The sequence below is a fragment of the Peromyscus californicus genome, unplaced genomic scaffold, assembly GCF_007827085.1.
Source record: "Peromyscus californicus insignis strain IS unplaced genomic scaffold, ASM782708v3 Scaffold_18__1_contigs__length_77618521, whole genome shotgun sequence".
NCBI classification, from domain to species: Eukaryota; Metazoa; Chordata; class Mammalia; order Rodentia; family Cricetidae; genus Peromyscus; species Peromyscus californicus.
Window position 1 is genome coordinate 60,058,943 of NW_026294480.1, and position 11,988 is coordinate 60,070,930.

Consider the following 11,988-nt stretch of genomic DNA (forward strand, 5'->3'; position numbering starts at 1 on the left):
AATGTTGTAGCCCCTTCCATCAACTCTGAGAGATGCAATGTAGCATCCAGACCAAGAATTCTAGGCAATTACACAAAGCAAGAGTTTTCTTAATTAAGTATCTGGGGTCTCATTTTTCAGCTAATGTATCTTGGGGAGCTCATCAGAACACATCTGTTCAAACTCAACTCCATTTAGGAATATTTATAACTTTCTCCTATGGGAATTTGGTTCTCTGAAACGAAAACTATTCCCATTAAAGTTGGTCAACCACCGTTTAATGCTCAACCACGCTCAATGCTTCTATCTAAACTTGTCGAAGCATCTAACATACACACAAGTGATGCTTCTGACAAGAATTCCATCCCAGTTCCTGGCTCTGGTAAGAGTAGAGAAACATTTCACTACAAAAGGACTGCTGCCAGGGTCTCGGAAACATGGCCAAACCACTCTTTTCCTTTCACATGTTTGATATTCGGTGGTGCATGATATTTTGCTCGTGTTCTGACAAATAAAGCTTGCCTGGAGAGCAGAGGGTGGAGCTAGCCACTAGTAAACCATAGAGGCCAGGGGGTGGTGGTACATGCCTTTAACCCCAGCACTTGGAAGGCTCATGCCTTTGATCTCAGCACTTGGAAGGTTCACGCCTTTAATTCCAGCACAATCGGGAGGTGGAAACAGGAATATAAGGCAGGTGGAGACAGGATCTTGGCCCTCTTTTCCATCTGAGGATTCGTAGAGGTAAGAAGTCTCTAGTGGCTGCTGCTCTGCTGATCTTTCAGGCTACTACCCCATTATTTGACTCTTGGTTTTTATTGATAAGACTAATTAAGATTATGCTTCAATTCAGTGTGTGTATGGACTTTCCTCATTCAATCAGGGAGCCATCTCTAGCCTTCAGGTATCTGCCACTGACCATAATTCTGTCTTCAATGCATCTTCTACCCATCAATTGAGAAAATGAATGCTCATGAGTACTGGTTAAAGTTCTGATCCTGGAGATCCTGTAAGCCACAGCAGAGAGAGAGAGAGACAGACAGACAGACAGAGAGACAGAGACAGAGACAGAGAGAGAGAGAGAGAGAGAGAGAGAGAGAGAGAGAGAGAGAGAGAGAAAGAGAGAGACTGGGCCTGACTTGAGCTTTTGAAACCCAAAGCTCACCCCTAGTGACACACTTCCTCCAACAAGGCCACACCCTCTAATCCCTGTCAAGTAGCACCACTCCTTAACAACCAAGCATTCAAATATATGAACTTGAATAGGGGGCAATTCCTATTCAAACCACCATACCAGGTCACTAGAAAGTTCCATTATCTACATCCATCTATACTGTATCCTCTGTTACCCTACCCCAGAAACTAGGGGCTAATAAATTTTCATTTGAAAGAACCACATGGATTCATTAAAGACATTTAGCCCTGTGTACTTTGTTTAGGGAACAAATTCTTTTGGAAATGCTTAGTCAAGAAAAAGTTAAATCCCTTACTGAAAGAGAATATCCATCTAGGAACAGTCCATGCATCTCTCTATTTGCTGGGACAGTCAGGAGTAAGTGAGTGGGCTTTTCTTAGCCGTAATAACTAGTTAGCAGTCTTTTATGTTGGCTTTTGTTTTTTCATTTGTGTTGAAAATCTAGAGCTATCCCTACCATGCTTCTACTGTGTTCAGATCATTTGAATATTCTTTTTTTTTTTTTTTTTTTTTTTGGTTTTTCGAGACAGGGTTTCTCTGTGTAGCTTTGTGCCTTTCCTGGAACTCACTTGGTAGCCCAGGCTGCATTTGAATATTCTTGCATACTGTCTACTGTTAATTAAACACCTGCTTTGTGACATTTGGACATGTGGAGTACACAGTGTTTTTCTCTTCTGTGACTTCAACATGGATATAGTAAATGAAAAGCTTGAAAAAGAAGAAAAATACTGGTCTTAGCCTCCAGGCACATGGTTAAATGCCAAGTCACAGAGCAGGGGACATTAAGAAGTAAAGGGGCTGAAGAGATGGCTCATTAGTTAAGACTCCCAGACATGGTTAAGACCAGAGAAGTCTTCACAGCAAGAGATCCTTGAACTCCAATGACTTGAAGAAAAAAAAACAAACAATAGCAGTTGGTCGAGAAGGTAAAGGAAAAGGCGGAGACAGAATCCTTCCTTCGGAAGCACAGCCCTTTGAAGCAGGGCGTGGCACAGGCTGCCATCCCAGTACTAGGGAAGTAGAAGCAGGAGGATCAGGAGTTCAAGGTCATCCTTGGCTACATAGTGAGTTCAAGGGCAGCCTGGGCTACATGAGATTGACCCTGTCTCAAATACACACACACACACACACACACACACACACACACACACACACACACACACACACACAATCTTTGAGTAAGTTTAGAATTTGCAAATTCTTGTTGACATAAATTTAAACTAACAAGAAAGGAATGCTCTTCCCTAGAGTGCCATGACAATTACCAAGTAAGAGAATCATGAAAGGGTGCTACGTAGTGGGGACTGTGTTGGAGGCTAACTCGTGGTGTTTTCCTGTCTTTCCGGGACTTCTGCTGCCTCAGAAACTCAGCCATTGGCCTAAACCATAATCCCAGTGGCCCAAATCTTTTATTCATACACTTATGCTCAGAATGTTTGCACATAACCACTAAAAATATTCTTATGCCTTTATTTACACAAAACATGTAAATATAGGTTACTGTATTAATAGAGATCGTAAAGCACACTAAATGAGCTTGGGGTGAGTGGAGTATTTTAAATAAATTTCATCTTACTTATTGTGCCAGAAATGTTTTGGATATTAAGCTCATGAATCACGTTTTTGATAGAGTGTTGTGATTAACGTACTTCATTATTAAGCTCTGTACACACTGGATTAACCTTTGAAAATACAGCCTGATTCTGGGCTTTCTTTACATCCAGAATGGTTTATTTGTTTGCTTGTTTTAATTCCTTTTTGTTTTAAGCAGTCAGCCTGGGTAGCCCAGGCTGGCATTAGACTTTCAATCTCCCTGTGCATTAGTTTCTTGCTGGGAGCAAATACCAAACCGGAAGCCACTTGAGGAAGAAAAGGTTTATTTTGCCTTCCAATTTGAGGATTACAGTCCATCGTGGTGTGGAAGGCACAGAAGTGGGGTGAAGGCAGCAGCTGCATCTGCCCTCAGGAAGCAGCTCTCGAGGGGTGAATGCTGGGTCTGAGCGCTCCTTCTCCTTTCCATTCAGCTGGGGACCCTGGCCTGTGGCATGATGCACCCCACAGTCAGGTGGGTGTTCCCACCTCGATTAACACAATCTAGCAACGCCCTCACAGATGTGCCCAGATGTTTGTCTTCTAGGTGATTCTCGAGTCTGTCAACTTGACACATAGGATTAGCATTCTTCCTAGGCCTCCTGTGCTTGAGACTGATTTCAGGGGCTAAGACAGCAGCAGATGCCTCTCAGTCCTGCGTGGACCCAAGTGGAAGCGGTGTTCTCTGTGTGTTAAATCTCCTCTTCCATTTCAAGCACCTGTTACTGCACCGAACTATACAAACGTTTCTGGTGACCGATGACTATCATGTTCTTGTCTCTCCATTCTTGCTACAACCTGGAAAGTATCATGCTCTTTGTATTTTAAATACATGGGAACAAATCCTACTGGAATTCCTTATCAGAAAAAATTTTTCAACAGGTTAAAAATTTTATCTCTCACAAAGGAGAGACACCTCCCCCCGCAACCAGGAGATATCATTTAGTCTAGAAAATCTAACCATAATATTCACATTTCTTTTTTTTTCCTTGGTTTTTCAAGACAGGGTTTCTCTGTGTAGTTTTGGTGCCTGTCCTGGATCTCGCTCTGTAGACCAGGCTGGCCTTGAACTCACAGAGATCCGCCTGGCTCTACCTCCCGAGTGCTGGGATTAAAGGCATGTGTCACCACTGCCCGGCAATATTCACATTTCTGACTAACTCTTAGCATACTCTCTTCCCAACAGGGCTGCTTTGCAAGCTAGCTACCACCCTCTGTAAAGCATCACACTTGTACACCTATTTTTTCTAGTGCTGGGATCAAGACTGGAGCTTTGCGCTTACTCCTAGGCAGGCACTCTACCATTAATCCACACCCCCAGACACAGCTTTTAAAACCTATATAACTGCTTTGTAGAAACCACCCATGTCCACTGAATTCCTGAAGATCAACACATTTGGAACATTTGCCTATTTGTACAAGAAATACATGTTTAAAATCCACTACCCTTTCCATCATTGCCAGGTAATAAATCTTTCCGTAGTGTGACGCTCTGGACCACAAACAACTCCCCTTCCTCTCCTCACAAACTATACTACTTATACAAGTCTCAGTAAAGCTAGTCACAGTGATGGCCTCACATAGCAATCAAAGAAAGAGCCAAGATGAGCCCATCATGCAGAGCCAACCTGCCCCCAGAGAATCTTGGGATCTTAAGCAATATGTCATGCTGGGCGGCGGTGGCACACGTCTTTAATCCCAGCACTCGGGAGGCTGAGCCAGGCAGATCTTTGTGAGTTCGAGGTCACCTTGGTCTACAGAGTGAAATCCAGGACAGGCACCAAAACTACGCAGAAAAACCCTGTCTTGAAAGACCAAGAAAAGAAAAAGAAAAAAGAAAAAAAGCAATATGTCAATCACATCAGATGCTACTTGTGTTAGTAAAGTTTAAGTTCTTTCTTATGTTTGTAAATAAGTGGAAAGTTCTAGATTATCTTCCATCTTAGGTCTTCCATCCTGGGATCTCTTAAAGATTGTGCTGTGATATCATTCTTGGGGAAGTGGAGGACCCTACTCTCCAAAACCACCTCTGATGCCATTTCTTGTGTACTGATGAAAGTGAGCAAGACCTCGGGATCTGCAGACTTGACTTGACTTTGAACATTCGGTCTCAGGCTGTGCCGACCTCCAGCCCTCACTTCCTGTTCCTTGTGGACACATACATCACAGAAGACATATGGAACTCCAGGGATGCTGTCTTCATTCTCAGTCTGTCCATTTTGCTGGTGCTCCAACTGTGCACACTCCCAAACTGTTCCCAGATATGTCTGGGCTGAAAATTCTTGGTGTGTGGAACTTCCTGATGTCATTCCTTACAGAGAAGGCTCATAGACTTGTAAAAGCTCCCAGAACCAGTTCCTAGGACAGGTCCTGCCCTGTCCCTTATTCCAAGGGGCACAAATCACCCAGCTGCTGCGGTCTGACTCCACCCCGAGTACACAATCGTTCCCCATTTGGTTCTGCTCACTGCCTTGTCTACAGGGGGCGGGGCCGGGGCGGGGGGTACTTTCCCCACTATTTTGCTGTCTCTTAGGGAAAAAAAAAATCTTTCACACAGTTAACTTCACATAAGGGACTATCATCTTCAAATCTTTGCCTGCTTGTCTTAAAGAGTTCAGGCTAAAGTGTGGACCTTGTATTTAGTGGGAGAGCTGGTGAAATCTCAGGGAATCCTGTAATCAGCTCTGAAATGCAAGCCATACCAAATCCCTGTCAGGGAACAAATAAGCCATTCCACTTTGATGTGTATCTGCCTGCTGCCACTTAGCAGTCAGGAAGTGTGAGGCGGTATAAGTACCATTTGCCTCAATTTGCCACTGTCTAAAGATTCTTGCCTGGTTGACCTCTAAGCCCCCCTGTACCTTGTTTCCTGCTCTGTTTGGTGTCCGTTTCTGTAGCTGTCTGCCTAGCTGCTCCTTCAGCATTCTGGACTCCTTAGTTTCTCTTTTCTTTTCTTTCTTTCTTTCTTTTTTTTTTTTTTTTAAGAGCTGAGGATCAAACCCAGTGCCTTGCGCTTGCTAGGGCTAAATCCCCAACCCATTTCTTTTCTTTTTTTCTTTCTTTCTTTTTTTTTTTTTTGGTTTTTTGAGACACGGTTTCTCTATGTAGCTTTGGTGCCTGTCCTGGATCTCACTCTGTAGACCAGGCTGGCCTCGAACTCACAGAGATCCGCCTGCCTCTGCCTCCCGAGTGCTGGGATTACAGGCGTGTGCCACCACCGCCCGGTGCAGTTTCTCTTTTCTTTAAGGCTCAGGTCCCTCTCTGAGTGTTCTCTGTGCCCGAGACTGGCTCCAGGAGGAAAGGACTGCTCTGTGCCCTTGTGTCCTCATTTCTGGGACCAACCGTGGTGCCCTAACATAATCCTTCTGTCTTGAGTGATGACAAAATGTATACTGTGCTGGCTAGTTGTCTATCAGCTGGACACAGGATATAGAGGAGGGAACATCGATTGAGAAAATATCTCCACAAGATGGAGTGTGGGTAAGCCTGTAGGGCAATTTCTTAGTTGGTGATTGACAGGAGAGGGCCCAGCCCAATGTGCATGGTGCCATCCTTGGCCTTGGGTTCTATAAGAAAGCAGGCTGAGCAAGCCATGAAGAGCAAGCCAATAAGCAGCACCCCTCCATGACATCTGCAGCAGGTCCTGCCTCCAGGTTCCTGCTCTGCTTGAGTTCCTGCCCAACTGCATTTGATGATGAACTGTCAAATGAAACCGTGAGTGAAATAAACTCTCTCCTCCCCAAGTTGCTTTTGGTCATGGTGTCTCATCACAGCAATAGTGACCCTAAGGCTCACACTAAGGAAAAATTAGAGGCGGTAGACTTGCATTTAGAGGGACAACATGAGGTCTACACAGAAAATCTAGTTTAGGGATGTGAGATAAGCCTAGAGTGCCAGAGCTTCTGCAGGCGTGAGGACAGCAGTGAGGAACCAATGAAAGGAGACCCCTGTGCTGGGGAGACTGCTATGGGAAAGTGATGGGATGCCCATCCCCCTACACACACACTGAGGATGAGGGGTCGGAGGAAGAGGAGCTAGACTTGATGCTGTTTTTCTGGGAGCACTGGCTGACCAGTGGGATTAGAGACTGCAGCCACCTGAGCTTGAATCTGGGGGGCACTGTTCACCAGCATTCAGCTTTGACAACCATTCTTATCTAGACACCTGGCCCGTGCGTCGAGTGTGTGCTGAGCATGAAGAGGCCTTAAGAGAGAGTTCCTCTTTCCTCTCCTCATCACAGGAAAGCTGATTACGGAAAAAGATGGCCAATGAGACCAAGATCTTCCTCCAAATATGGATGGATAGAAATAAAGACAGCAAGAAAGAAAGAAAGAAAGAAAGAAAGAAAGAAAGAAAGAGAGAGAGAGAGGGAGGGAGGGAGGGAGAAAGGAAGGAAGGGAGGAAGGAAGGAAGGGAGGAAGGAAGGAAGGAAGGAAGGAAGAAAAGTAGGTGGATGGATAGATAGATAGATAGATAGATAGATAGATAGATAGATAGATAGCACATTGACAATCATATCTTAGAATCTTCCTTTCCTATCCCTCGCGGACTCAGGAGTAGCCTCCTGGTAATATGAGAACCATGCCAATCCAGGGCCTTTACCTAGGCCATTCTCCAGTGCAGCCCAGGCATCCTGCTTCACTAGAACAATGACTCGTGCTGACTACAGGGTGAGACTCTGTCACAAAAATACGAAACAAAACCAACTCAGAAAATGGAAACTGAAGGAACTTTCTGGAAGTTACCAGGGGGAAAAATGGCAAAGCCAGGATCAGAATCCAGAATCCACATGTTCAACATAAAGCGTATCTAAATAACCATTTCCCACTTCCTGGAAGCACACCAGTCAGGTGACAACACCCTTTCTGGCGAGGTGAGCGGGTCCAGTACTCTGAAGAGCTCTCTGTAGGAGCTGTGACTGGGAGGAACTGGTGTACAGTTTGGGGCATACAGAGTACACTTTTGGGGTGTTTCCTTACTGCGTGCCAGGTAGAGCCAGCTGTGAGCTCCGATTTCTCCAGCAGGACCACGTCTTTCATGCCGGCCTTGGCCAGATGATAAGCCAGACTCACGCCCACACAGCCGCCTCCAATGATCACCGTCTCTGCCGTGTCCTTCCATTCTGGGGGGGAGGGTGGGACTTCCTGTCTGGAAGACAGCGTTTTTAACGGTGGTGACTCACTTGCACATAGCAGGTCCAGTTTGCTATGTGTTTCCCTTGCTTGCCTGTCTCTAGCACTTCACACCTACAGGCTGCAACTCGCCCTTAGAAACCTGGGGCATCTGAAGCCCGACTAGGCAACCTGTACTGAACGTGGCTCAGGAAATGAGCAGTGGCCGGGGGCAGTGGCTGCTCCTTTTTCAATCTAGACATCATTTTTTTCCCACTTAAAAAACACATTCTGGCAGGGTGGCATGTGCCTTTAATCCCGACACTGGGGAGGCAGAGGCAGGTGGGTCTTTGTGAGTTTGAGGCCAGCCTGGTCTACAGAGTGAGTTCCAGGGCAGCCAGGACTACACAGAGAAACCCTGTCTCAACAAACAAACAAACAAACAAACAAAAACCCACCCACATTCTGGGGCTGGAGTTCAGCTGGTAAAGTGCTTGCTGTTCAAGCATGAGAGCCCAAGTTCAATCCTCAGGATCCACACAAACGGGGTTGGGCATGTGGCCCCCACCTGAAATCTCAGCTCTGGTGACGCAAAGACAAGAGGATCCCTGGGTCTTGCTGGCCAGCCTTCCTGGCCTAATCAGTGAGAGACTCTGTCTCAAAAAAAAAAAACAAAACAATTTGGGCCTGGAGAGATGGCTCAGAGGTTAAGAGCACTGGCTGTTCTTCCAGAGGTCCTGAGTTCAATTCCCAGCAACCACATGGTGGCTCTCAACCATCTGCAATGAGATATGGTGCCCTCTTCTGGCCTGCAGGCTGAACATTGACTGTATACATGATAAATAAAAATCTTAAAAAAAAAAAAAGAACAGTTTGGAGAGCAGCTGAAGAAGGCACCCCACCTCTGGGCTGCACATGCCCACACCCCACACACGCCTATCGATTTTAGTCTTAGAAATCCCCAGTCTTCACCCTCTTCTCTCTAGGGCTCCCCAAGCTGAAGGGAGATGGATGGAGAAGTATCCTCCTCTTCTGGCTTCTCTAAGGCATCGGTTTGCAGAATGGTCTTCCTGGCTGCCCTGTGAGCTTTTTGAAGGCAGGCAGGGACAATATCATATTCGTCACTGGTCTCAGCCCCCTCCCAGTGCCCACACCCCATAGGTATGCCCAGTGAACACATCTGATCATTTTCATGACCTATTCCCAGCCCTCTCCTGGCACGCCTTCCCTACACAGGTCCCCAAAGGGTGGCGTTCTGGCATTGGCCTTGCTGTTAAGGTAGAGGGGCTTGTTGGTCATTGCCTCATTTCCTTCAGTGAATTTCCTCTTTTATTTATGACGTGCTTCCTGCCTTCCTAGGGCTGGACACACAGGACCTCGGAGCTCCGAAGCTCACAGCAGAGCCAGGAGATGAAGCAAGTGAACTAGAAATGTGGACCTCACAGCAACGAAGCACTCTTTGAGGGGAGGTGCGGGATGCAGCAGCATCCATCAACAGGAAGGCATGATGGGGCTGGATGAGGAAGGATAAAGGGGCGGGGCATGAAGGCTCCCAGGCCGCAGGGGCAGCTGGGGGCAGTCAGCACAGGGAAGGGCTGGGCTCTGAAAGGCCACTGAGGCTGGGGCCTCAAGGGTGCATCTGGCTCCCCTAACACAAGGAACACTCAGTCAGTCCTGTGAAGCATGACCAAAGAATGTGATGTGTTAATTCCTTAATCCTTTCCTGGTCACCAGTCTCTTTATTCCATTAGCGTCTAACATAGAAAGTCACGATACGAATTAATAAGAATTCTGGGAAGATTCACCATGGCATATTTGGTGACACCAAACCAAAAGTTGTCATTTTAAGGATAAGGTTTTGTTGTTTTGTTTTGTTTCAAGCAGGGTTTCTCTGTGTAGCCCCCAGCTGTCCTGGAACTCACTCTGTAGACCAAGCTAACCTTGACCTCAGAGACTGCCTGCCTGCCTCTGCCTCCTGAGTACTGGAAAGAAAAGCATGCGCCACCACTGCCAGCTTAAGGATAAGTTTCAAAGTGAGAAAAAAGCAGTCTGGAACCTTCCCTCGGACCGACATGATAGTAACTGCTGTGCTTGTCTAATCACACCCTTATTCGGGAAAAGACAATATGTTTATCTGATGAAGATTAAATTGTTGAGCATATTGTTATCTGAATTCTAATCTGCCTTCAGAGTTTGTCAGACAAAACTCACATTTTCCACACAGGTTTAATGACATGGAATGTGACTTTGTATTCAGACACACAATTTCAGACTGACAGAAAAGTTGTAAAGCTTGTAGAAGGAATTCATGGAACTCTCATTTGTGGTTGTTGTTTCGGGTTGGTTTTTGAGACAAGGTCTCACTTCCATAGCCTACGATGGCTTTGAAGTTGACATCCTGCCTCAGCCTCCCGAGTGCTGGGACTTCAGGCTTTTACCAACACTGCCAGTCTGCTTTACAGTTCTTAGAAGAGAAATGTCATCTGTGATGACTCAACCTTGCAGAATAGATGCATATGCCATATGAATATAAACACTTCTGCACACATAATAGTGAATAAAGCCTTTAATGTTACACTGTATTTGTCTAATCAGTTTTAAACAACTTAACCCAAGCTCAACAACTTTTATCTCCTTCTGTCTTTGGTGCAGTTTCCCAATTGTGATGCTTTTGCAGCTCATGAATCTCTCTTGTGTGTTCCTTCACTTGGGGTTTGCAGCGCCCCTGTAAGCCAGGCAGAGCAGAATTAGCATCCTGTCTTTGAGCTCAGCCAGCAGCTGCTGTGTCTTCCAGAACTACCATTCTGTGGGCCTTGTTTTCCCAGAACCAGGAACAAGCCTGCACACCACAGGCGTCATGTAAAAAATCTGCCAATAAAGGATGGCTGGATGCGACTCAAAAGCAGCCCTTGCATACCATAGGATGTAAAATACAAGCGGAGTCAGCTCCTAATAATGTTTGTTGAGTGACTCCGTGAGTAGAAACCTCACCTTGCCACTGTGGGTGACGTCAGGAATGACGTCAGGACAGGAGAGTCAAAGATGCTGTCCTGCTTTAGTACATACAGACAGATACTACAGGAAAACGCCATCTCACTTCTGCAGTTTCACAACCTTACTCTGGGAGCCAAGGAAGACATGGGAAATAAGCACCCACCCGAGGAGCATCCGGTTCTTACCCGAATCTCGCTGTCTTTGGGCAAGTTTGCTGCTGTCTTTTGAACTTTCAAAGGACCTAACCCTTTCCCTAACTTTTGAGTCCCAGGAAAGGCGCAAAGCTACACAGAGAAACCCTGTCTCGAAAAACGGAAAAAAAAAAAAAAAAAAAAAAAAAAAGAGCCGGGCGGTGGTGGCGCACGCCTTTAATCCCAGCACTCGGGAGGCAGAGCCAGGCGGATCTCTGTGAGTTCGAGGCCAGCCTGGTCTCCAAAGTGAGTTCCAGGAAAGGCGCAAAGCTACACAGAGAAACCCTGTCTTGAAAAACCAAAAAAAAAAAAAAAAAAAAAAAAAAAAAGATTTAAAAAACAAAACAAAACAGACTGTCATATTTGCCAAAACACACGTGCATTAAAAATGTCAGGTTCACGTTCTCTGCGCTGCCAACCAACCCAAAGCAGTCTAATTGTTCATGAGTAGGCTGCTTAATTATATGATAGAATATTGATCCAATGAAAAACTATGCAGCCATTAAAAAGAATAAGGCAAATCAATACGCCCTGGAATAGAATAAGCTCGACGACGTATTCATCATTGAAAACACAACAGTGATGATAACAACCACCATCGGGGTGCGAGTGAATCGCAGACAGCAGCATCCAGCTGTTTGCGCACAGGAGACAGGCTCTTGCAGACATCCTCACACCTGCCCACTGCTGACCCGGCAGGGGTTGGGGTCAGAGAGACTGATAGTTTTCCCTGGTAGTAAGTAGTAAGGAATCCCAGGAGGATCCCAGCCTGTTCCTGGGAGGCCCCTCTTCCCCACCTGCAGGCGGCGGGCACTCACCCTTCCCGGCGGCCGGTGGAGCTTGGGCGCCCGGGGGAGCCCCGCAGCACGAGACCCCGCAGCCGCAGCGCGCCCGGGCGGAGCATGGTGGAGGGGAGGCCGAGCATGAGCAC

General features: G+C 46.3%; 1 protein-coding gene across 3 annotated transcripts in view; it reads right to left on the minus strand.

Annotated features, from left to right (window-relative positions):
• Positions 1–11,982, minus strand: part of Dmgdh (dimethylglycine dehydrogenase) — a 76,935-nt gene extending 64,953 nt beyond the window's left edge. For all 3 annotated transcript variants that reach the window (XM_052743560.1, XM_052743559.1, XM_052743558.1), the window contains exons 1-2: positions 11,876–11,982; positions 7,741–7,909 (exon numbers count right to left, since the gene is read on the minus strand). In XM_052743560.1, the coding sequence (XP_052599520.1) occupies positions 7,741–7,909; positions 11,876–11,982 (276 nt within the window). The remainder of the gene's footprint in view (positions 1–7,740; positions 7,910–11,875) is intronic.
• Between the last annotated feature and the right edge of the window lie 6 nt (positions 11,983–11,988).